The sequence below is a fragment of the Salvelinus alpinus genome, chromosome 4, assembly GCF_045679555.1.
Source record: "Salvelinus alpinus chromosome 4, SLU_Salpinus.1, whole genome shotgun sequence".
In the NCBI taxonomy this organism is placed as follows: Eukaryota; Metazoa; Chordata; class Actinopteri; order Salmoniformes; family Salmonidae; genus Salvelinus; species Salvelinus alpinus.
The window spans coordinates 47,777,048-47,803,874 of NC_092089.1; the positions used below are offsets into that span (position 1 = coordinate 47,777,048).

Below are 26,827 nucleotides of genomic sequence, written 5' to 3' on the forward strand. Positions count from 1 at the left end.
ATAGATTAGGGCCTAATTCATTTATTTCAGTTGACTGATTTCCTTATATGAACTGAAATTGTTGCATGTTGCATTTATAATTTTGTTCAGTATAGTTGAACATGTGTTCTTTATGACAAAATGTTAAAATGAGGTCAAATCAACTTTTTTTTTACCAAGTTACACTTCTCAAAGCATTGAATTGGTGGAACGACCCTGTAATCAAATATGTAATCCATCATATTAAAAGTTAGGTGTTAGTAAATGCTTCAAAAAAGCAATCAGATGGATAAAGTTAAAGGGGCAATACATTGCACTATAGGCAATCAATAAAAACATCTAACAGTAGGACCTATAATAGGGTTTGCCTGTAACCTGGCCTGACAAATTAAGGCAAGCTGTGTTTTTTCATTACTTACACATCCGTTTTCATTTTTCCCCCAGTGAAACCAATTAAACAACGCTTCCTTAAATTAGTCATTGATTTTTTTGCGAGTGACACTTTACACGAGGCAATAATAACTTTAAGGCAGTGTTACTTTTTCATTACTGACACTCCAGCTTTTTAAGAGTAGGAATAAAAGACACCAACAATTGTACAACATGAAAAAAATAGTGCTTTAAATTAGACATTGATTTTTCTTTGTGTGTCACTTTTGGCTAAATGCTTTGCGGTAGAGAGTATCCCCGCCAACCTGGAAATTGACGAGTTACTTTTCTCCATTGCACTTCTCTACACCAACCCACACATGCTTGGTTGAACTGCTCTAATTGTGTTTATGTCTGTCAGTAAATCTACTGAGTAATGTGGTTTTGAAACCTTACAGAATATTTGTGTTTAATGCAACAAGAGGTTGTGGTAAGATTGGCTGTGGAAATTACGACCAAAATTCTATTTTCTATTTCAATAGTTGCCATAGATAGCTCACCAAGATCCCATACTTCTATTCTCTTTACAAATGTTTACTTGTTAAGACTTAAATAAATCAGAAAATATTGTATTCGTGGTAAAAAAAATATATATTTTCATGGGTGACAATCACGCATATACCAGTTTTTCAGCACTATTTTATTACAGAATTTTGGCTATTGCTAATCCCATCCCAACCTGTATACTTTTTACAGAACTTCATCGTGGTGACTTCATTTTTTTCATTTTTGAAGAATATAAAACAAAACATATGAATAAACAAAACAATTAAACATAGAACGCAGAATTGCAGATGCCATTATTTTTAGACTATAAAATGACAGTTACAATTAGAAGCAGCAACCAATGTGCATTTACCTGATAACACATGGAAACCCTATTTCTGATATAACATGGATCTTTATAATACTATAAAATTCAAAATATTTCTGATACCTTTTTATTAAAATGCAACCCCTGTATGCAACATTTACATAATTTGTCTACAAACAAAAAAGGAAAAAGTTAGATATTTAATTTCATTTAGCATGTTTTTCTCTTTTTTGTACGGTATGCATTCCTCACATTACCTTTGATTTTAAAAGGGGAAAGCGACATCGTGTAATAGGATTTAAAAGGAATGTTTGTTTTGTACATTTCCCACATTGTGGCCTTGAAATATCGGATAACTAGTGTTATGGCTGAACTGGTACACATCATTAACATAAAAACCATTTGCGTCATCTAATGTAGGACAAATCAGAATGAAATGTTTGTTCTAAATATGTAATTCATTAAGTCGACTGCTGGTGTGATATACATAAAAATGCAAAGACTAAATAAAGGTACAGTCTCCGCTTCATTTGTCTTTTAAATACAGGTCATTTGCATTACAGATAATAAAGTATGTTTAGGGTGAATTTGATTGCATCTGACCGTTTCGTGTCGAATTCCTACAGGTCTACACAGTCAATGCAGTTTCGAAAAGGAACCCAACATTCAGTCATATCATGATGTACTGTTGGGCAGTCAGTATTGGCAAAGGGGCACGTTTAAAACTGGTAGCAAGGCAGCATGTAGATGTCAACTAAGATTGGTATAATTACATTACTGTTTCAAGTCTATAATTATGTCACTTCACCATAAAAGTATCTTAAAAGCATGTCATTACAATACATTGCATTATTCACTTAAATGAGTAAGAAAGTACACATGATGGAGATGAAAGGGCAATTGAACAAAAAGAGGACTGAGAGAAATAATTGAGGATGCTTCCTGTAACTGTCGAAAAGATCAGGGCAATTTTTTTTTCCTTCAAGCTCTGAGGATTCACCTGCCTAGACTGCAGGAATATGTCCATATGTGACCTTTGGCCTTTGAGTCCTGTCTCATACGAATACGGCATGCTCGGGGGGGAATCCCTCCTTTAAAATCAACATAAACATCTGAAACGACCCAATTACATAGCTAGCCCCCGCAGGTTCACACACTGTCAGTCAGTCCATAAAGTGCACTCTCTATCCTGCAGTACGGCTTGGACGTCAACAAAAATGTGAAGAAAAAATGTGGAGTTTGTGAGAGAGGGTGAGTCGGGGTCCTCTGAATGACAAAGTCTTTCCCCCTGTTCGTAGTGACTGTGAAATGCATTGCAGTTCGGCGTCTTGGGGCTTTACGTTAATAAACGTAGCCCTCGCTGTACGGGTGTGGTGGGTTGCAGTAGGGCCCCGCCTCCTGCACGTAGGCCATGTTCTCGTCAAAGTGTGACAGCGGCACCGTGTCCTCCTCGTTGATCTGCCGCTCCATGTCCGTCTTCAGCACGGGCCGCTGATTGTCAGGGAAGGCCATGGAGAACAGAGCCTCAGGGTCGCACACAAATTTGTACACGTATCTCTCCCCTGCCACCTGGAGATAAGATAAGATTAGATAAGATAAAATGAGATTAACTTTATTGTCCCCAAAGGGACATTTGTCAGAGCACATGGTTGGCTATGGAGAAGAAGGTATTACAGCTAATCAAACGCAGAACCATCGTCATATGTCTCTTGTCAGGGTGCAGCCTTAGGCCTCTTTTACCTTCTGCATAATGCCTTTTTCGTAGTAATAGCGTAACGATCGGCTGAGTTTGTCGTAGTTCATAGCTGGTCGATTCTTCTGGATTCCCCATCGACGTGCAACCTTTGTTACACACATCCACGAACAGACAGACGCACATAAACAAAGGGGAAATGGCCATGGTGAAATGAATAGAACCAGAATGTCATAGAAAGATCACATGTATTATGTTTAGTTGAGGATTAGTGGCTTCAGTCTTGTAACATATTCCCTGTGCATAATAAGAGGTGAGAACATAACACACCCCCTGTTACACAACTTCCCGGTAAGAATGCAATGACGTTGTCTAAATGTCAAAGCTTACTAATCCATATTTCCTAATAACAGCAATTAGAGTGGAACCAGACTCCACACCCCTTGACAGGGATGTGTTCATTAGGAACTTGTCACCCACCCAGTGGAGCAGGCAGCAGATGTTACAGCACCTGTCTACCAGACCACACAACCTCCCATCCTCCATTCTAAAGCCCTACTCCCACTGTCTCTGTATACCAATCTCTCTCTCCCTGTCTCTCTCTCTCTCTCTAACCCTGTCTCTCTGTCTCTCTAACCCTGTCTCTCGCTCTCTCTAACCCTGTCTCTCGCTCTCTCTAACCCTGTCTCTCGCTCTCTCTAACCCTGTCTCTCTCTCTCTCTAACCCTGTCTCTCTCTGACTCTCTCATCCCCACTCTCTCTTTCTCTCTCTCTCTCTCTCTCTGCCTGGACCCAACACTAAAAACATTGCGCCCCCTTTCATGTCCTCATGCTCATTCATGTGTTACACCTGCCCGGGCCAAAGGCAAAATTTACGGCCACCCAAAGCCCAAAGTTAGCGCGTTTGGTCACCTGATGGTATGAATGGCCGCCCTGTTCGCTGCAGCTGGCTGGTCCCACTGAGTTGGGCCATGTGGAATGATGCCAAGTTACACACCCCCCCCCCCCCCCCCAACACACACATACACATACACACACACTCCACTAACCATTACCCTACCAACACTCCGGACACTGACTGTGCCTCTCTGTCTGTAATGTGAGCGCACAAACCCAGACCTGTTCCATTTCAAAGGGCTGAACCGTCAACACCGTTTATATTTTTAGGAACAGGTTAATTGAAATATTTAGTAGGCCACTCTCCGGTTGACAGTGTGTTTGATTTGATCAGATTACATACTTTTAGCACGTGGTGAGGCAATAAAAAAAGAACGTCAGTACGGGTACATTGCCTCGTTCAAAATGTTTCCTAACACATTATTCTGACCGTTTGAAGAGCAGATTTCACCTCAATGATCAGAATAATCTGGTCACTGTTGCTTGAAGGGACTAAAATACTCTATGTGGAATATGATGAGACAGACATGCTCTCACCTCCTCAGGCTCGATGAGTTTGAACTCCATGCCCCTGCCAGTCCAGGCGATAAAGTGAGAGTTGGACGGGTCGTCCAGGAGAGCCACCAGGAACTGCCAGAGCTGCAGTGAGCCTCGGCGCTGGTAGGTTGGACCTTCACGGTACAGACCTGACTCCTGCTTTATGTCACCTAGAGGGGGGATGGAGGAAGGAGGGGGATGGAGGGACGGTTGGGATGTTGGGAGGAGGTTGTCATTTCACATGTTTCAATGGCTTAAAATGTCTTTGATTGAAATTACAAGTGAAAGCAGCAGTTTATGTGTCGCCTCTTGGACGTCTCACCTTCAACCTTTTCGGGGACCACGCAGGTGTCGTCGTAGAAATGTCTCGCGACTTTATCGAACATGCAGCCTGAGAGACGAGACAGTGTTGAGAAATCGCATTGGGAAAACGGCAACTTGGACGGGATGAATAACCCAACCAACATGCATGTCTCCAAGTGTCATCCCTCACCTTCAGTCCTGCTGCTGTGAGCCAGATAGCCGTCTTGCCTCAGGTAGACAGAATGGCAGCTAGGCACTTCTGCTGGAGACAGGGGAGAATGGGTGTTAGAAGTCCTTAAGGGAGCATTAGGACAGTATCCGATATCTGACAGTAGTCAGTTACTGCTCACTCACTGCCCCTGATAAAAGAACATGTCTTCTAGCATCGCACTGGAGCTCAGTCAACACCAAGCATACAATATGAAACTAGTACTGAACAGTGTAGTGTCTTAGTCTTGGCTAAGCTCAAGGTAACCTATTAGCAGCGTTGGAGTAAATGTAGCATAACGTGTCGGCCATGTTTTCTGCCTGTTCTGTTTCTTCAGCAGTGAAGCATGATGGCTGTGATGACTTTGTTTCACTGCCGACAACTTCACCGGTACTATTTACAACAGTATAATATTATACTGTATATGTCTGGCCCTCCTACAACATTACAGCTGCTGGTTACAATCAAAGAGCCGAAACAGTTACAAAGTGAATGGTCAATAAAATGACTAATCCCGTTAATTTAATTCATCAAAGTAATGGGCTTGTAGAGGAAATTACTGCTAATGAAATTACCAGGCTCCCCTCCCATCCTCTCAACAGGCCTGGTCTAGTAACCAAGCTGCAGAATGACTGCTAATAAATTTGCCTAAATGGTCAATCTGGGATATAAAACATGCTGGAAAAGGACTCGCTCTGTTCATCCATGCCATCGAGATACATGGAAACCTGTGTAAATGTTTGCAGGGTAATGTTCATTAGACACCAAACTGAAGACAACCGACTGAAATAAACTGTCCAGTGTGGCTCAGTTGGTAGAGCATGGTGCTTGCAACACCAGGGTTGTGGGTTCCATTCCCACGGGGGAACAGTATGAAAATGTACGCACTCACTACTGTAAGATGCTCTGGATAAGAGAGTCTGCTGAATAACTCAAATGTAACTAGTGAGGACTACCTGGACATAGAAACATTTTGTTTTCTGTTGCGCTCTCTTATGAACATGTCCCTGTTGAAAAGGGCTCATGTTACAGAGAGAAGGCCAACTCAAAGGGAGCTCAGTGCTGTTTATATTGAAATTTTTCTCTGCAGTGGATGCCACATTCCACCCTGACTGGGCACACTATTACACCACTCCACAGTAATCTCTCCTTGGCTCTATCTTATGAATGAAGCCAGCAGTCCAGTGCAGGTTCATTCATTCATGCCCCGACGTGGCCTCAGGGACCCAGGGAGGGGGGGGGGGGTTAGAACACTCCACCACCCCTCCTGCGGGGGCGGACTGTGACCAGGCACAAAGATTAGAGCACCACAGGAAATGGAGCCCGGCACAGACATCCAAACCAGAACCCCCTGCGCTAATAATGGGTTAATCCAATCAACAGGCCCATTCCTCAAATGACAACTATCTGGTCTGATTAAAAAGAGGGTAGTTTGATGCTGTGGTGGGTCCAAATGCCAAAAGTATTTGGTTATATTATTGAGTGAAAAGTGTGTCCTTTGGTTGAATTTCATGATGGACAATAAAATATAAATATACAGTAGGCTACATTTTTCTATAGCTCTTACCCTAGTTATAGATTCAATAGTTGTAAAGATGGGGAGAGGTCCGGACGTAATAAAGAGATGTTCTGCTTTTTTTGACACAACACTCCACAAAGCATGTCCTGCATCCTGCAGGCTGTATGTATTGATATGTAGGCTACGTGTGAAGTTTTGAAATGTGTGTAGTTCTGTCCTTGAGCGGTTCTTGTCTATTAACGTTCTGTATTATCTCATTTGTCATGTTCTGTGTGGACCCCAGGAAGAAGAGCCGCTGCTTTCGCAACAGCTAATGGGGATCCTAATAAAATACCAAATACCAAATAATATAATGACACCGCAATATTAAATACAACATATTTTACTGTATCTCTCTGACCCCCCCCCCCCCCCCCCCCCAAAAAAAAAGAAGAAGATACCCATTACGCCCACTCACCTGAGTCATAGGTGAAATCCCTGGGCTCCTGTTTGATCATCATGGAGGGGGGGTACGTGGGGGGAATGGGCGCCCCCACCATGGCAGGGTGCTCAAACAAGGGGTCGGGGTACTCCTGCTTGAAGCCTTGTGGGGGGAACAGGATGTTGGGCTCAGACATCTGTCTGTGGTACATGGGCCTTCCGTCCCGAGACATCGACGGTGGGGAGGGGAACGAGTGGCAGGGCTCCGACAGCTGACGTCGAAATCTGACAAAGGCAAAAATATTACATTTTCACAAATTTTCATGATAACCGATTGAGACAGACGGACTGACATAAATACACATGCTTATACCTAAAGCTTGACAATTTATACAACCCTTGTGTCTAATTAGAATGGTACATCTAGATTCTGGTAAACTGTACTGAATGTACTAAAATGATCAAATAAACGTAAAATGTGCACTTGAAACTATGTCGATAATGTTTTGTTAGTGCCAGTTTAAAGATGATGTAGTGGTAGCCTACAGTACACAGTAGCTGTGTAGTACAGTACCTGTGGTCCATGGAGTAGGCGCTGTCCGGGAGGGGCTGGAGGTGGGGGTACGTCCTGTCTGGTTTGGGGGTGGGGACTGTCGTGGGGGAGCCATGATGAAGGGGGGACACGGGGGTGCTGCAGGGGGGCGTCGCTGGGCTGGAGGGCTTCATGCCTGTGGGGTGTTTGTGCTGCTGGTAGGCACTGAGAGACACACGGGGTGGAGGGATCAGTCTGATGTTGTTTTTACATTATATCCATGCATGCCATTTGACGGAAGCCATTGTAGTGTGGCCTAGTATTTGAACGCTATCCTTTTTCATATCCAATCGTCTTTTATGTTATAGTTATTGTCAAAATGACAGTTTAAAAACTTTTCGGACAAAATGTTGAATTTGAATTTTTACACATTTTCCTTCTTTAAGAAAATATATATTTTAGCGTATATGTTTAGGGTTTCAAATACTTTTGTGTCGCCTCTTCTAGAATACTTCTTCAAGATGACCCTTGACGTACACGGTACTGTAATATCGTAAGCATATATCAATGCCATATATCACAAGTCAAATCAATTCAAGATTTAACGTAACTAGGCAACTCTTGTGCCATGGGCATATTGGTTAGTTTGAAAAAGCAGTTCATTGAAATGAATTGAACTTGCACCTTAGGTAGACAGTATATTATCCTAGATCTATTCCCCAAGTCAAGTGCATCCAACTTGAAACATTTAGCACAGCACCTGGCCTTTTGTTTCATAGGGAATGACTGCAATTAAGTAATACAACATTGAAAACAGGGTGGGAAGCCAGAAGTACTGTAGTTTATCAAGCAATCATAACGAAGCAGTCATTATCCATCCAACAGTGTGGAGATATATTGGACAGCCTGTGGAGATGAAAAAAAGACTGCACAACGTGTGTTTAATGTTTATTTTAATCAAACCACATTTACCTGCAGAATCCTCGTGAGATGTCGCTACAGGTCAAATAAATACTACTTCAATATCCCACAGGATATTTTACAAACCACCAAAACCTATGATGTTCATTTTTGGGTGTTAGTCTATTTCTTTGTATGCAATCTGGCTCTGTTGGTTCCAGATAGGGGAAAGTGACTGGTGCTGTGGCTTACCTACCTGATGTTGTACAGGCACTTCTCCCCATAGTGGAGTTTGAAGGGCCGCTCCTGGCCACAGGTGGAGCCCACCTCGGAGCAGGGGCTGTGGGGCTCCTTCTTGATCTTCAGCTGCAGTCCGTGGAATGCCACTACGACATGTATGTGTGAGAGGGAGGGAAGGGGGATGGAGAGGAGACAGGTAGAAAGGTACATTAGATTGGTGATGTTGAAACATTTATTCAGTAACTCATTCATTATTTATCAGTACTCTATATGTCCAAATGTACAATAGTCATATCACCATGGAAAGTAAACCTATTTCGAAGGCCCTTCCACCACATATAAAATCCTTACTCAACACTTGGGTAATAGGTATACATAAAAGCATATCCAGTACTTCATCTTACTCCAATGCTTTCCCTAAGGACAGGGCCGGGATCTATGCAGACTATTTCTATTTCTAAGTCCAGAATCCCAGTCTTCATCACTCACTGTAACTCACTCTCTTCCTTCCTGAAATATGACAATCTCAAAGCAGGGCTAGACTCCACTAAATCCATATCACGTTTCAGCTAACTGCCAATAATGTCCAGACAACACTAACAAGGCCCATTGATCTGAGCCCACTCTCTGTACCTATGCCCAGTTCCCCACAGTGGCCTGTGCATTTAAGAAGCTGTTAAGTGCCAAATCAGTCCTGATTAACGTCCCATCATCTTGAGTCATGATCAACACTAATTCACTTGGCCACGCTGATGAAAACCCAGTCAGTCAGGATCAAGTCAGTCCTGGGTACCTGGAGAGCTAGTGTGTCATCGCTAATAAACACATGTAGGCTACGTACATGCACGAACATGCACACGCGGTTGCACCAGGCACATGCACAACTACTGAGGAGAGTATAAACCCAAAGTGCTTTACTTATGCAGAGAATAGGGCACAATCATTTCCTCGTTAAAGTTGACAGGCAGAGGTTGGTCAATTTTCATGTTAAAATCCGTATCAGACACACTGCGTCGTCAAAACAGAGTAGATAGCGATCATGAAGGGAAGTGAAAATCAATCAAACTAAACAAAAAACAAAAATTGCTTGTCTTTTCTCTGGTTATTCAGGCCAAAACCATGCTCAAATGTCTACATGGGTGATTGCCAACCCAGTGTATATTTTTCTTGAATGGGCCTTGTAAAACAAGTCCATTCCGGGGCTGATGACTGAGGAAGTAGTTTAGAGGTTGAGGAGCTGAGAGAAGCGGATGTTTTGAGTTTCTCACTGCTGACTGACAGCTTGGCCTGTGTGACAGTGTCACAGTCTCTCTGTGTGGAGGAGTCGATCTGTCAACACCCCATCTGACGCCTGGGTCCCAGGGGACTGATGCACGGGGCACGTTGTGGCAAAGCACAGGGGATGTTCACAGGTCTCGCTGGCCTCGGTGGGGTGCGACCTTTACGGGTCATCGATCGGAGGTCAAAGTGGTACTTCCTGAGGGGAGACCTTTGACGAGGTCGAACGGCGTCACAGGAGTCGCAGACACAGAGGCTGCAGCCTTATCTGACTAATTAAAGGCTTATGGCAAGAGGGACAATAAGTAACAGAGACTTATTGTTTACTGTTTTGTGATGTACATGTATTTATCAATGGACATACACTGAATAAAAATATAAATGCAGCATGTAAAGTGTTGGCCCCATGTTTCATGAGCTGAAATAAAAAATCCCAGAAATGTTCCATACGCACAAATAGCTTATTTCTCTGAAATTCTGTTTACATCCCTGTTGGTGACAATTTCTCCTTTGCCAAGATAATCCATCCACCTGGCAGGTGTGGCATATCAAGAAGCTGATTAAACAGCATGATCATTACACAAGTCCACCTTGTGCTGGGGACAATAAAAGGCTACTTTAAAATGTGCAGTTTTGTCACACAACCAAATGCCTCAGATGTCAACATTTTTGCGGGAGCATACAATTGGCATGCTGACTGCAGGAATGTCCACCAGAGCTGTTGCCAGATAATGTAATGTTCATTTCTCTACCATAAGCTGCTTCCAACGTCGTTTTAGAGAATTTGGCAGTACGTCGAACCGGCCTCATAACCGCAGACCACGTGTAACCACGCCAGCCCAGGACCTCCAAATCTGGCTTCTTCACCTGTGGGATCGTATGAGGGGGGTGGGGGTGCTGAGGAGTATTTATGTCTTTAATAAAGCCCTTTTGTGGGGGGAAACTAATTTTTATTGGCTGGACCTGGCTCCTCAGTGGGTGGGCCTGGTTGCCAGGCCGACCCATGGCTGTACCCCTGCCAAGTTATGTGAAATCCATAGATTTAGGGTCTAATGAATTTATTTAAATTGACTGATTTCCTTATATGAACTGTAACTCAGTAAAATCTTTGAAATTGTTACATGTTGCGTTGATATTTTTGTTCACTATAATTATGGTTTATGAAATTAGGTTTTTGTTATACAACACAGTAGCTTAATATGCAAATGAACTGAATGCGCTACAATGTTAAGAACAGCTCACGCGCTCTAAGAGAGGCACCTAAAATAGAGATGGAAATGTCACCATAGATTTATCAGTGGGGTGCCAAATGTACACCAATCAATATGGAAGACATCACCTGTAACGAGAACAGATAAACCTTTTTAGAATGTCAGGTCCATCAATGTTAAATTGCTGTGATTATCTACAGATTGATTTACCTAAATGACTGTGTTTCATAAGAACAAGCATTTACCACAGTTAATTACATCATTTTGAATGGATTTCATTTTGAATTTCTCAAATATTCAGTCAATTTCTTTGGCTGGTTTTCTGTACAAAATGAACATGCGTTATGCTTGCCCACATTATTTGCATTTTAATATTTTGTTTGGCCCTATTCCTTATTTAGAAACCAAAGCATACATTTGGTTCAAAACAACATTTTGATCATTGATCTTTTATAAATACAGATTTTAGTCTATTTGCCTTTTGTCTCTGACTTGACTTTAAGTGCACACAATCTCTTTCATTGATTATTTTGGTTCCCTTATTTAAATCATATTTGAAATACCTCCCAACCAGCTATGCCGTTCACAGTGAATTTTCTCAATACAGCCACTATATTAGCTGCAAGCTAATAAATGTCATTTTGGTGCCAATCATTCCAAATTACCACAAAACGCCCTTGAGGGCAACAGTTGTGTGCGTTGGGTTACAAACTGTGTATTTTGGCATTTACAGTGAAGTCTACTTTTGGCAGATATTTCTCCAGTCCATTCATAAAATAGCAACAGGGGGGGGGGGGGGGGAATCAATTTTCACAAACTAAGTGCTTGCCATTACTGATAATGTTAGTAGCTTATCTGCTGATTACATGTGGTCTCATTTTATACCACCTACAGTACTTCCTCATACCCTGCTAAGTTATGCTAATGAGAGCATGGAAACCACTAACATTGAAGGTATTAGACAAAGAAAATGTCTCCTCCATGTGCAAAGCCTTAAGATTCAGTGTCTGGAAGTTTCCCTTTCAAAGTTGATGTTAAGTATGGTTGATGGACATGGAAAAATTGTCCACAAGTGAGGTGATAAAGTGAGGACATGAATGCTTCTCTGTGAAGCGCAAAAAAAGATGTCAAAAATATCAGCTTGATCAACAGTGTTCTCAAAGTCTATTGCCACGTTTCCACCTGTTCTCAATGTATATTTCTTCATACTGTAAGAATGAACGGACTGCACATGTCATACACCTCGTTTTACCTCTATTGACCTCTAAACAATCCCACCATCCTCTCTCACTCTCTCCTTGGTGAAACCCATATTGGAGTACTGCAGGCTGGGACGCCTGCTCGAGAGCCCAACCACGGTGCCCTCACCCTCCCTCCCACCATCTGTTTGTGCCTTTCCAGTCTGCTCCGGCATGCCAACAGGACGTTTCCTATGGTCAGCAGTCTCCTACTACAATGTACACGATGGGCCCTGGATGGCTTTGAAGGACATGGGGACCTCAAGACCTTATGGATGTTACTGTGCAACCATTTTGGATCCTATAGTGGATATGTACCATACTGTATGTCTATGGAGCTCAGAGAAACTGGTAGGAGGTTCCTCAAAACCAAACAGTTCCTTGAGACAAATGTAAAAAATAAAAGTATTGAAATTAATAAAATATTCTGAGGTGAATATCAAACATGTGAGTGATAAAGGGGGGTAATGGTCATTACAGACACAGTTTCCTGCTTTCTCACTGTTGCACAGGCCTTTTGGCTCATCTAAAAGACATGTGCTAGCACTGGATCCCACTGAGCTCCACTCACTCCATGTCTGTCTCCACGCTGGCTGACTTCCTTCATAACCACACTGTGCCAACAACAGCCTCGTCTCCACTCACTTTAAATGCTCATTGTACTGTGCCACCAAGTGCATTATAACATATAGCGCATTTATGTCAAGATATATTGGATTTCTTCCAGTATAACCACCACAACACATACTGACAGTTACAGAGGATAAAATACTTGAGTTTGAGATTATTATATATATATATAAAACACTATTTGATTATTATCACTCATTGCAAACGACTCAAAATATTTTGATGTTTTTCTACATAAATAAACCCCAGTGCTATAATATCATAGCTACCTATTCTACCCCCTCTCTTCTGCCCCTGTCTGCGAATCCGCAAGACTAGCTCTCTGGAGAGCACATGTGAGAGTGAAGGTGGGGGTACTGAGAGACATGGAAAAACACACACACTCACACATACACACAAGTGCAAACACACACACACACACACACACACAAACACATAGACTCACACATACATATACAAATACAATAACATTGTGGCATCATATACTCACAGTTTTCAGTCTGGAAGTCTGGGACAAACTGCTCGTCATTGTCGGGAACTTGAGCTAGAGAAAGAAGCAGAGAGGAGAGGAAAAGGTGATTTTCATGCCGATGGACAACAGACTCATGATATCCAGTCTAACCATGTCAATCCTTTCCTTTGGCGAAAAGCCCCTAAAGACATAAAAAATCTCTTTATGGACATTTATCTATTCACGAACAAAGCAATGTAACCGCAGAATCCTCCCAATGTTTATCCAAGGTATAACGCACCGATGGACAAACAGAATGCAAACGGTGTAGCTAAAAGTTAAAATAACGGTCTCTAGGGAGAAAGAATGTATTGTTTTTCCCCCTCTTTCTCTTGATTACATATGTCCTGGGGTTGTCTAGTCTGTTTTTTGATGATGCTGTAGCTTCAGGAGTTTGCTATCTCCACGCCGATAGCAATAACACCCATTGTTAACAGTAGCTAATTGGGTTCTTCCCCACTGCTGAATCCACCTGTACCTGCCAAGTCAGCTCTGCTCCAATCCAGAGTGTTTCACCTATCATTCACACTCCTGTGCCTTCGGCTAATGCTAAGACAATGAAGGCTCTGCTCTGCACAGGGTCCAATTAGGCATGTACATATTTATATCACACATATTTGTACTTTTTAGGTCCCTGAAGTTTGACGAGTTTGGAGAATTGTGGCAAATGGCAATATGAGAAATGTAAATGTGTCATTAGCACGTCTATTTTTGCGCACAAAGAGGTGGATTCTCATTATCACTGAATCAGTATCATGTCGAGGCAGGTCTGTATCACATGATCAAGTTGTTCTGTATATTCCCTTTCAAAAGGATCTTTTCACTTTTCAAAACGAGAGAAAACGAACAATCCAAGAAAATAGAAAAAGAAAAACTCCTATTTTCTCACAATATAAGTTGTGTAAAAACAAGTGAAAAACCATTAGGTCAAGCCTTGTGTGAGCTAATGTTCACCATAAAACAATTGTCAATAAAGTACACTGTTCTGATACACACATGGAAAGATGAATTGTATTGTATGGTGCAATACTGTATAGTGATAAAGATCAACATAACAGCAACTGAAGTATAATTGTAAAACCCTGTGCTCCTGCTGACTTCAACTCTTTGTGCCAGCCATGCCCCCTCTTGTAGAGGGTGTGTGGTGTGCACTGTGATTTCTGCATCAATATGGCCATTGTAAGAACTTGAACCGTTTCATACAAAGCACCTTTTAGTGCAAAATAATGTCATACCTTGCCACTATAAATAATTACAGACCAGAACTTTCTCTCAATTCAAAATACTGGCTCCATCACAAGACCATGACTGGCAAACATTTCACCCAGTGCAAGCCGGACCACTCAAAGAAAAAACAACAACGTCTCAACCACAACCGTGTACAACTTCTTTCTACCTCAAGTTTGCTAGCACTGTGCAACACACGCGCACTTGCAGACATCACAAAGTCGCAAGGTTCAAAGCGAGAGGGGAAGAAGGATGGCGACGGACAGGCGGAAACGAAAGGAGAGGGGGACAAAGTGATGTTGCAGCCAGGAGCTGCAGCAGGATGTATGAGTCACTGGACCCAGTCTGTGAATGGGCCAGCTGATCCCTGCAACAATTCCTGGGGAGAGCACCAAAACTGGAACTCTGCCGCCATTCACAAAAAGAGAGAGAGAAAGAGAGAAAAGAAGAGAGAAAAGAAAAACAGCAAAGCCCCATACACAGGCCCTGACCAGTAGTGGCACATCCTTTGTCTTTTCCTCAGCCCGTTCTTTTCATCCCAGCCCAACACCATCATGGTCCTGTACCTACAAGTGCTGTGTGTCTGATGGTGTTCGGTTTCAAACAAATCTAGCTAGCGCGCCAACAACAGGGCTGAGATGAAAAGAACGGGCTGAGGAAAAGATTTACCGTCTCCTTTTAAAACTTTGAATTCAATAGGCCAGACTACGTCAACTATCATTTTCACATTTGTGTCAAAATTTTATTTAAAAAAATTACAGTATTCTAAAATTGCGGCAACCTCACCGAATAGATCTCAAAGTGAAATTGATACTTGAAGAACTCCCAAAAAGAGAGAGAAAAAAAGCCTTGGCCAAAATGGCCAGGTTAAGAACCCTTCAACCTCTCGGTTTGTGATGTCGGAAATTCAGTCTGTCTCCCATAATTCCTCCTCTTATTTCCAATTACCTGAATGAATAAATCTTTGAAATAGGTAGCTAGGTATTCCTTTTTATCTTAATGGACAGGAAGTCATTTATTAAATCTACTTCAATCTTGAAACGTACATCACATTGATCCATGACATGCAGAACTGTACTCCTTACAGTCATATCTATATCAGGAACCAAGGCCCTTTTTTCCCACTTAAATACTAAAATATTAAAACGACATTCTACTCTTTTACAAGCCCTGCGGTATATACTTCATAATCTAACTGGCAGAGAGTAGCTGGTAAAGTATTCCAATATCTATTTCAAAGCATACTTTTCATTTTTAAAACCCCTAAATTACACTGCAAGCATTTTTAAATGTATTAAAGAATAGATGAATCTCATCAATTATTAAGTTGCCTATCCACCTGTGCAAAGTAGGGAGAAATATGTTTCTACCTCCGTGGAAAATGTAATAAGATAACTGCAAAAAAAAAAAAAAAAAGACCAGAAAAACATTACAGTTGATTGAGTATAATAAAAATGTATATTATTGGTTAAAGATCAGCTGTATACTTTAGACCTTAACATTACGACTAGAATTATCTGCCAGTAGAGACTAAGGCCTACTGGATAAAGGAACAGGTTGTCTTGTTCAATACTAATATAGTGCAACAGTAGAGCTGAAGAAAATATCTAAACAATTTACCATAAGTACACATTTTTCTAGATGAATTTCAAATATGTGGTCTGAATATAAAACATCAAAAGTTCAATCCGTCATCAAACGTCGATTCCCCTCAAAGCTTGAGAGACCAACAAAGGACAAAAGCTCTGACACTGACATAGATTGAACCACAAACGAATGATGCCATTATTGATACCAAATGTAGCCTAATTCTAATCCAAACAATATTTGTATTAAATAGTTAGCTGACACAAGATGTTGGCATGTTTTTGTCTTCCATAATGCAGTCCACATAAATCATGTGCAGTGCAAATAAGGAGAAACATAAATGTGCGGTGCATCGAGAAGGATGTCCCACATACAGAGATACACGCTGTTATGCTATGTGTAGAAAGGGAACTTATGGTACATTTACAATACGAGTTAAGGTGATGGGATCAAATTATACAGCACAAAATGTTGTGGGCTTGTTTTGGTCCCTAAGCAAGAGGCAAGTACAAACTTCAAGATTTGTCACGCATGCATACGATCATATTGACAAGGGAAATGATAATGATTGTAAAGTAATGTAGATTACTTTTATAGAAGCTACAAAGAACTCACACGTTGAATCCACATCCTACTTCATATTTACACCACTATTTACTCAGTCTGAACCTTTGTGATTTCATGTTTTAAGACCTAATGCCAATAACATAGATTGGACATACTGCATATTATAATTTATAGGTCACTCTAAAGGTAATCAAAGCAATAGTAACATCCAAAATGTACCAACAAAAGTTAAAGAATAAAAGGCCATGTTTTTCTATTAACGCACACTGCAGCTTATTGGCAATCAATTGTAAGGAAAAAACATTGCAAACTAATACAAATGTCCCATGCAAAGAAAAGCATTTTCAATATGTAAATGATATTCAAGAGAAGATCAAATGTAGATACAAGCAGCAGACTAACACGTTTACAAACTTAGACATGCACAAACACAGGAAACATGCATCTCACGAAAATGGTACAGGCACAATATGATCAATATTCTTTACTAACCAAAACTTCTGTGCTGCAAACAGGGTGGAAAGAAGACACCCGCGCTTAAATCCTGAAGCATCACGTCTGAGTTATACCACACAGAGCAAGTCTTGCCATTAGAAAAAAAGTATGAAATAAACAAAAACAAAAAAATGAACTCTCAACAAAAAAATCTCAGTTGCTGATCACAGACCAACTGATTTTTCTAAGTCAAAAGTAAATCCGTTCTTTTTCTTCCAAAAGAAAAATAAAGAAACGGAGAAGACAGCTGATACTACAGCTATGGAGGATGATCTTTAGAGAGATGCGCCGAGAGGAAAAGAAAGAGATTGAGTGAGGTAGTGTGAGAGAGAGAGAGAGATAGAGAGTGAGAGTGAGGAGATGGTAGACGACCGGTGGAGGTGGTGCGGTGGTGGCGGCTCGTGTGCGTTAGCTCTTGCCAAAAGCAGAAGAGACAGTGAGCAGCGGACAGCTTTCTCCTGGTAATTTGTGATGACACTGAGTAGAGCCTCCTCAGTCTCCCTCAAGACCACGCTCATCACAGTCTCTAATGTATGCATGACACACAAGGTGCCTCTTCCACAGAAGCTTTAATTGGACTGCACGTTAGTAGGAATGGAACTTGGGGATGATTTTTTTGTCTACATCTCTACCTTTCCCTTTCCTTCGCTCCAATTCTCTTACTCTGTCTTTTAAACCAAGTGAGCTTGTTGAGCTTTGACACTACAGTAAATGGGTAAACACTTACCTTCCGCCAGCCAGGTCTCTTGCAGCTGACTGAGGTCCTGGAAGAGTTCTAGGAGAATAAAACAATGGAGGACAATCATGGAGGGGAAGAAAAAACAGGGCAAAAAAGCTTCAGAAACAATTCCCTCCACTATGACAGGCTGATAGGCTTAGAATGCCATTGGAGGCTTGGCTAGATGATTCAGAGGCACGTGTGTAACTAATAACAACTCAGTTTGGGTCTGTAGCCACTGACAGATGCTACTCGCAATCTTCACAGGTGAAAGTGTTGTAATTGAGATTTTGCTTAAGAGTGCAGGGGGCCACAAACCAATTGAATTTTGCTAAATGTTAAGAAGCCGTGAAATTAACTTTTTCGTCCCCTCTGCTCTACCTACCTTCAGTGTCCAGGGCCAGGTCAGAGTTAATGAATTGTATTTTTCTGTCATTTGCTGGTCTCTCGCTGTAAGACGTCTTCCCTTGTGGCCTCTAAAAGGGAAGAAAGAAATCAATGTTTCCCACTGGAGTGATTCTGTTGTGTACTAGCACACTTACACAGATGACAGCTGAGAGAGCAATAGATGTCCATCAATCACACAGCTCACACACTTTTAAACTTGACCCTGTCCCTTTTCTTTACCTATAACTACAGAGGAAATGCAACACTTTAGTACTAGTAATAACGTCATTACAATATTTCTTAGAATATATAACATCATGTATTACACAGTAATAGTTCAAATATTATGCTATCCGTACATACATCTGCACATGGAGGAGATGACTGAGCGACCAACTGAGTGACCAGCTTGCAGGTTTTACAGCAACTTAATAACACAATAATGAACAACAATGTCATGATATCTAAGTGCTGTTATATTTGTTATTTGGTCTTGGATTATACGTTAAAAAAAACGTGTCTCTCACTCACATTGGATTTAATATAAGGCACTTGTTGGTCTTGAATCCCATCCATTCTGCAACGCTAATGCTCTACTTTAATTGATAAGCAATTAGCCAGAATTGTCCGCGGAGTGTGCCGTCCGACCACCCTATATCAAGATGGATTGGGGGAAGAATAAAATGAATGGACCGTCTAAACCTACCGAGGTAGTCGACCTGAAACATTTTCATTCATAAAGGTACAAACACCTCCGCAGTGAACTTGCACTACGATTATCCCACTACAAACGTAAATAATTGATATATTAGCTGCATAGCTCACAATGAGTTGTGTTTACTCACCTTTGTAAAGAGGTAGGCTATGCATAAGGTTGTTTACAAACGGTCCACTTCTAGCTATAGGCTGTGCCAAGGTTGGCGATACATTTTGAGAACAACCACCTAACGTGACCAAAAGCTCTACATAATATTCTAAGGCAAAGGTAAACACAAAATAGAAATTAAAAGAATAGGGACACTCACCTAATTAATATGCGCCGCATTCATTCAAGGGTTTCTGCCTGTATTTAGTAAGAAACAAAAGTCAGCAATGTGAAGCCCGCTGCTGAATCTGCCGGCTGAAGCTCGCGCACACTCAGCTCTAGTGTTGCTTTCGCGCGGCTTGGCTTCGCCTCCTGGGGCCTCCCATGGAAAAAGAAGGCTCTCCGTTTCCTATTGGTTGTCAATGTCTTTCACTGGATCCGATTTCCACCCTTCAATCAGGCACAGTTTTAATCATGTGTGTTTAACTTCTAAAGAGAACAACTTGTGAAGAACAGCGTCACAACTGTGTGCATGTCTGTCTCTCTCTCTCTGTGTGTGTGTGTGTGTGTGTGTATGCGTGTGCATGTCATGTTGGTTTAAACTTTTATCACTTTGCACAATGTTTCTCAAAAATTGGGCTCTTAAAAAGCCACTTATTATACTTTTACTTTATGCTACATTTGAAAGAAGGAAATAGGTTACCTGTGTACAGAACCTGTTTTGTTTTGTTTGAGAGCATGTTTCTCAGAGCACGTTCTTGATCAAACCCACACACAGTCGCATACACACACAGTCTCATACACACACAGTCACATACACACACAGTCGCATACACACACAGTCGCATACACACACAGTCACATACACACACAGTCACATACACACACAGTCACATACACACACACACACAGTCGCATACACACACAGTCACATACACACACACCTTATGTTCTTCTATTTTCCCTAACCCCTAAACCTTACTCCTAACTCTAAACCTAAACCCTTACCCTAAACTTAAAATAGCCCCCCCACACACACACACACACACACACACACACACACACACACACACACACACACACACACACACACACACACACACACACACACACACACACACACACACACACACACACACACACACACCCTTAGCCTAACCCTAACCTTAACCCTAGCTTCTAACCTTAATTCTAAACCTAAGCCTAGCTCCTAACCCTAACCTAAAATTAACCCTAACTCCTAACCTTAACCCTAAACCTAATTCTAACCCTAAATCTAATTCTAACCTTAACCCTAAACCCCCTAGAAATAGCATTTGACCTTGTGGGGACTAACAAAATGTCCCCACAAGTATAGTTAAACACATCCACAGACACACATACACACGTACACACACTGTCCTTTCTCATTCAGAGGCAACACACACAGACGTGAGCACACACACTTTGTGACCATGGAAACAGCGTTTTGAAGTGGTTCCAGAGGGACTTGCTAAAGCTGCACCTCTCCCCTAATGTAAGGGATACATTGTTGTGTGCCTCAGACCTGCAGAAGGCACTGACCTGTAAGCAAATCACAGGTCACCGGGCAACTGAGACAAGGTTTGCATCACAAACAATGGAACACTAACACACAGTGAGAGCAGTCTGGGGCTTTACAAAAGAAAGATATCACTAACACTCACACCTGACTCCCCCCCTTACTAGCTCTGACTTTGCTGAAAGCTACTTTATTGAGGAAACATGTACTTACTATGACTATGATATGTGGTTGTCCCACCTAGCTATAAATGCACTAAATGACTGCACTAACTCTAAGTTGCTCTGATTAAGCCGTCTGCTAACTGACTAAAATGTAAATATAAAAATCTAATGATTTGGGGGAAATTCTAAACAGTTATTCCCAATATTATACAAACTCACCCTTTTTCCTCCAAACATAACGATGGTCATTATGGCCAAACAGTTCTATTTTTGTTTCATCAGACCAGAGGACATTTCTCCAAAAGTACAATCTTTGTCCCCATGTGCAGTTGCAAACTGTAGTCTGGCTTTTTCATGCCGGTTTTGGAGCAGTGGCTTCTTCCTTGCTGAGCGGTCTTTCAGGTTATGTCGATATAGTACTTGTTTTACTGTGGAATAGATATTGTTGTACCTGTTTCCTCCAGCATCTTCACAAGGTCCTTTGTTGTTGTTCTGGGATTGATTTGCACTTTTCGCACCAAAGTACGTTCATCTCTAGGAGACAGAACGTGTCTCCTTCCTGAGCGGTGTGATGGCTGCGTGGTCCCATGGTGTTTATACTTGCGTACTATTGTTTGTACAGATGAACGTGGTACCTTCAGGTGTTTGGAAATTGCTCCCAAGGATGAACCAGACTTGTGGAGGTCTACAATTTTTTTCTGAGGTCTTGGCTGATTTCTCTTGATTTCCCAATGATGTCAAGCAAAGAGGCACTGCGTTTGAAAGAAGGCCTTGAAATACATCCACAGGTACACCTCCAATTGACTCAAATTATGTCAATTAGCCTATCAGAAGCTTCTAAAGCCATGACATCATTTTCTGGACATCATTTTCTGGAATTTTCCAAGCTGTCTAAAGGCACAGTCAACTTAGTGTATGTAAACTTCTGACCCACTGGAATTGTGATACAGTGAATTATAAGTGAAATAATCTGTCTGTAAACAATTGTTGGAAAAATTACTTAGAAGTAGATGTCCTAACTGACTTGCCAATACTATTGTTTGTTAACAAGAAATTTGTGGAGTGGTTGAAAAACGAGTTTTAATGACTCCAACCTAAGTGTATGTAAACTTCCGACTTCAACTGTACATACACTGGATAGGTGCAGTGAAATGTGTTGTTTTACAGTGTCAGCCATAGTAGTATGGCACCCCTGGAGCAAATTAGAGCTAAGAGCTTTGATCACAGGCACATCGACAGATTTTTCACCTTGTCGGGTCGGGTATTCAAACCAGCGACCTTTCGGTTACTTGCACAAAGCTCCAACTGCTAAGCTACCTGATGCCTAAGACATTGATGGGGATAGGAAGTGAATTATCTTGTCACTCCTGTGGAACCCCCCGGAGGCCTGAGAAACACAGGTCAAGCGTAGGTGTCCTGTCCATCTGACACCAAGCGAAGAGGTAAACACTAGTGCCACACTCATTTGCAACATCCCTAGAGAGTTAGGAAAACAAGCATTAGCTATGTGTTCCAGTTCATATTTTACATTGTATTGAATTAGTAGCAACACCATGTAGTTACTTTGTGCAGAAGGCATTCATTTGTTTATGTATTATGTACAGTAAGCCTACAGTAAAGATATAAATGTAATACAATCAAAATTCTTCTCATTATTTTAAAAGTAATACATGCTAAAGGAAATGATTAGATTTGGTAAGGGGCATTTCTTTTAAGACTAATCATATATTGATTAAGTTGAATCAAGCAACAAGAAAAATGCATGCTAAAGGGTCATTGAAGGGTCATCGCAGGATCAGGGTGTAAACAGTTTGACAGGCATCTCTCATGGCTTGAGTGTATCCACTGTATAAATAGCTTTAGAGCAGGTGTAAGAACACTAACAGGATAGTGAGTGTCCTGTCGGTGACAGTCAACCCGTCTCAGGTGACATTGTGCCATTGAGTGCCATTAGGTGTCAACAGGGTCAAAGGTAAAAACACATGTAGATGAGCATGTCAAACGACAACAACATTTAATTGTTTTTGTGTTCTGTTCAGTTTTTGAACAGAACTACACATTGGCGTGATATACAGAGAAGAGCAATACTTTATGCAGAAAAATAACATTGTGTACAAAAATACAACTTCACTGTACAAAACAAACACTGCACTTACTAAGCAAAGTAATGGAAAAGTTGGCAGACCCAAATCTTCCATAGGCAGGATGGCACTTTGAACAGAGACAGAAATCCAATACAGTAATCTTCCATCCTTGAATTGTACTTAGAAAACATGCAGGAATGCATTTCAGTTGAAAACTTGCATCTATTCATGTACAGTTTGGGTGTCATTCTTGTGTAACAGATTTGAAGAATTTCAAATAGTGTATGGATCTGATCTGAATATGTGATCTGAATATGGCCTTCTGTTCTGTTTATCTTTGGTAGTATATTATATTGAGGTATGGGTCAGTGGTTTAGGTGAAAACTGGAGGAATGATGTCAATATAAGAAAAAGTCACTATAGATTTCTGAAATTAAAAATACAAAATACTGTTCAGGTTAACAATATCAGGACATTCTTATGGTTAGCCTTACATATATGCATATCATGTGCAAGACCAAATAGCCTCTGCAGATATCTAGAGGGAGAATACGGAGCTTCTTCTTGTCTCTGAATAACCCAGTCTTGCAAATTGATTAGACTGATTCTCATGATTGATTCTTCAATTCCAGCTCAAGTATGTCAACAGTGATTTCACATTTGGACTTGAGCTCTAATTGGTTAATGTATGCATGTATGAGTGATGTATTGGAAACATTCTCAATGGCAAACAGCTGAAAAAGACTGAACAAATCAATAACTTAAGGAGGTCAAAACCTGGTCTTGACTGTGACGATTGTACAACATGATGTACTCAATTCTATTCGTTGAAGGGGTTTTCTATAATAATAGTTAGTTGAGCAATATTATATCTTAAAAATACCTGAGTACCTGGCCTTGAAAAACAGGCCTCCCTGAACACAAAAGGTTGATTTCAGGTTGATATGATTTCATATATTGTGAGAGAAAGGCAGTAGTTGAACCCTGACAAAGTGTTTTACTTCCAAAATGACCAACACAGTACAATTCCACAGGTTCAAGAATACAGTAGATCTTGGTTATCCATGCAAGTGTATATGTCATGTGACGTGTGCATGCATTTGTTACCAATTCATTTTCCTTAATTGGTCTATGATCCTTAATGGAAATAGTTTCTATGATCCAGCTGCAAGACATTTGAGCATTAACCCGTCAAACATGTTTCGCGAGAAACCTAACAGAGCCTTTGAGATTCTTAAATCCATTCTCTGATGAAGTCAACATTGAAGAGATAGTCAGTGCCCCGATGAATTGTGAAGCAAATAACCTGAAACTTTACCTTAGACCGAAAGCTTATACTATACGTTGACTTAATATCATCACTGTCCTTATGCACCCTGAAAGATATGTTCACTTCATAAACAGTAATCCAAAGTCCATCATGCATTGGGGTGTTCAAATGCAAACACATTCAAAATATTGATGCAGATAAAATCAATACCTTACCATACAAATGACTTTCAATGATTGACAGAAATGTGTCGCTTCCTTCAAAGGACTTGATCCACATGGCACGTTGCACAAGACCACTATAAAAATGACATTTAGAAAAACATGCCATCGTAACAGTATAAAGTTATACTCTGGAAAGGTAAACAACTGTTCCAGAGGGACAATGCCACTGCGTTGGCATTGTGGAGTGGCACTGCATCATGAACCAAAGTCTCTGTCCTTGTAGTTCCTCACTCTAAATAAGTAAGGGGGGCACTGACATTTCCATGGCAGAAATAGCATGCACAGCTACAGTATGCTATTGAATGGAGCTAGGCTAACAAATTGGAATCCTAGCATCATAACCTAGCGACCCAAATGGAGCTAGGCTAACAAATTAGCATTCTGGCATCAAACCTAGCGACTTCCGTGGGTAAAAGCGCTTGTTTCTCTGGAGAAGAGGCCAAAGGCTAAGTCTCTCACTCAGTCTTTGCTCTCGCTGCATGTTCGTCGGATCACAGAGGAGAAGAAGCTGTTGCCTTGTGGGGGACCCATCAACATCGGTGCCTGGTTCTTATGCACTATTTCAATCTGGTGTGGACAGAGAGTGAAGGAAACAGGATAGAGTTACATGGTGGTATGATACTGTTGGGTGAATGCTTTCATAACATGGAGCACATGGACCCACTGAACATACCTGTACACTGTACAGCAAGGGAGGTCATGGCCTGTGTAATAATGTAATCATGCCATTCCAATAAGCGACCACAGAGAAAAGCTTGATGTTGAATTCTATGAGTATTAGACGCTAGTAGTATTTCAGAAGAAGAAAATGTTAAATTACCACAGATCAATGAAATGGTAAATATCAACCATCAAGGTATGCCCTGACCTGTACCTAGCTCATTATACTATAGCCCTCGGGGTACAAACAAGAATAATGAGCAAGGTAAATGGTATCATCAGCATTAAAGAAACCCTTTTTACTTCAAAGAGAAGCGTGCCATTCATCGTTCATGAACTCTAACACTGTAGTGGTCGCTATTGTGCGTGGGCTTGATGTCCAAATTATATTCAACATGATTGAACTTAATGTTACTGGAGTATCATTTAATTGACAAATTAACCTTTCCATGAGAATTGAGGTCAAAAAAAGGTTCAGCACAAAATAAGGACTTGAAAGAGAAGCTGGCCATGTTTGAAAGCTTAAAGGGCTATAAGAGTTTGTATTTTATGATAAAAAATTTGATTTGATTTTTCAAATAGATTAATTAAATGGGAAATTAATTAACAACAGCACAACAAAGCGGCTACCCTAGCGCTGATTTGGTAAATAGCTGAGGGATGGGGCTAGAGAACGTAACCTAACAAAGCTATCAATACTGGGACTGACCATCCATTAGATCAAAATTATAGTTTTAACCATGTTTTAAACCTACACAGCCAGTGTTTGTTTACAATTGAATGGTTTACAAACAATGGAGTAAAACAAATGTATATTTTGGGGTTCTGATGGTGTACTGTCACACCCTGATCTGTTTCACCTGTCTTTGTGTTTGTCTCCACCCCCTCCAGGTGTAGCCCATCTCCCCATTATCCCCTGTGTATTTATACCTGTGTTCTCTGTTTGTCCGTTGCCAGTTTGTCTTGTTTGTCAAGTCAACCAGCGTTTTTGTTATCAGCTCCTGCTGTTCCTAGTCTCTCTTTTTCTCGGCTTCCTGGTTTTGACCCTAGCCTGTCCTGACTCTGAGCCCGCCTGTCTGACCACTCTGCCTGCCCCTGAACCTGAGCCTGCCTGCCGACCTGTACCTTTACTCCACCTCTGGATTGTTGACCTCTGCCTACCCTGACCCTGTGCCTGCCTGCTGTCCGGTACCGTTGACCCACCTCTGGTTTCCTGACCTCTGCCTACCCTGACCCTGTGCCTGCCTGCTGTCCGGTACCGTTGCCCCACCTCTGGTTTACTGACCCCTGCCTGCCTTGACCTGTCTATTGCCTGCCTCTGTTGGAATATTAAACCATTGTCAATTTGACGTGTCTGCATCTGGGTCTTACCTTGATTCCTGATAGTGTACAACAGTTAAACTAAGATAATTAAGGATTTTATAAGTTAGTCGTCAATAATCAATGGTTATATATAAAAAAAAATTAAATGCATGGCCCTTTAAAAGGTTATGCCAGTGTACAATAGAGATGTAGTCATACATGATATAAGTGTAAATGAATGGGGTTAATTATCTTATGTATGCAAAACATGATTTGCATAACAGTTGTTGTTAATAATTAGTTGGATAACATCCCATTTTAATGAACATTTAACAGGTTGACTGATTCAAAATTCAGCATCGAGACGTCTATAACTCACCATGGAAATCACCCAACACACAATTATGTATTGTCAGAGCCTAACTTTGATTTGTGGAGTTTTGCCAACAGACACAAGT

The 26,827-nt window shown here is 41.1% G+C and overlaps 2 protein-coding genes across 6 annotated transcripts in view; both read right to left on the minus strand.

The window, feature by feature from the left end:
* Window positions 1–1,029: 1,029 nt before the first annotated feature.
* etv1 (ETS variant transcription factor 1) lies at window positions 1,030–19,499 on the minus strand. Of its 4 annotated transcripts, none has more exons than XM_071397637.1 (13): window positions 19,346–19,499; window positions 18,852–18,972; window positions 18,319–18,409; window positions 17,943–17,990; window positions 13,319–13,372; window positions 8,488–8,617; window positions 7,374–7,556; window positions 6,837–7,084; window positions 4,843–4,911; window positions 4,672–4,740; window positions 4,350–4,519; window positions 2,963–3,064; window positions 1,030–2,791 (listed from the first exon to the last, which is right to left on the minus strand). In XM_071397637.1, exons 2-13 carry the CDS (start codon window positions 18,894–18,896, stop codon window positions 2,564–2,566), a joined length of 1,437 nt encoding a protein of 478 aa, XP_071253738.1. In that variant the 5' UTR covers window positions 18,897–18,972; window positions 19,346–19,499; the 3' UTR covers window positions 1,030–2,563. The 4 variants fall into 4 exon arrangements, with proteins under 4 accessions (XP_071253738.1, XP_071253737.1, XP_071253739.1 ...); XM_071397636.1 differs by having other exon boundaries at window positions 4,843–4,914; XM_071397638.1 differs by lacking the exons at window positions 17,943–17,990; window positions 18,319–18,409; window positions 18,852–18,972; window positions 19,346–19,499 and adding an exon at window positions 17,213–17,751 and having other exon boundaries at window positions 4,843–4,914.
* Window positions 19,500–22,826: 3,327 nt separating this feature from the next.
* The window catches only part of LOC139573788 (diacylglycerol kinase beta-like), a 53,704-nt gene continuing 49,703 nt past the window's right edge, over window positions 22,827–26,827 (minus strand). For both annotated transcript variants that reach the window (XM_071397652.1, XM_071397651.1), the window contains exon 25: window positions 22,827–24,974. In XM_071397652.1, the coding sequence (XP_071253753.1) occupies window positions 24,867–24,974 (108 nt within the window). In that variant the 3' untranslated portion in view covers window positions 22,827–24,866. The remainder of the gene's footprint in view (window positions 24,975–26,827) is intronic.

Bases quoted from the DNA above. Each gene is read 5' to 3' on its own strand.
- etv1 (XM_071397636.1), bottom strand. From the start codon at position 18,896: ATGGATGGGATTCAAGACCAACAAGTGCCTTATATTAAATCCAAT. The intron at 3,065-4,349 runs GTGAGAGCATGT...TGTGTAACAAAG, and splicing joins AACTCATCGAGCCTGAGGAG to GTTGCACGTCGATGGGGAAT. The intron at 2,792-2,962 runs GTAAAAGAGGCC...TCTTATCTCCAG, and splicing joins AAAAAGGCATTATGCAGAAG to GTGGCAGGGGAGAGATACGT.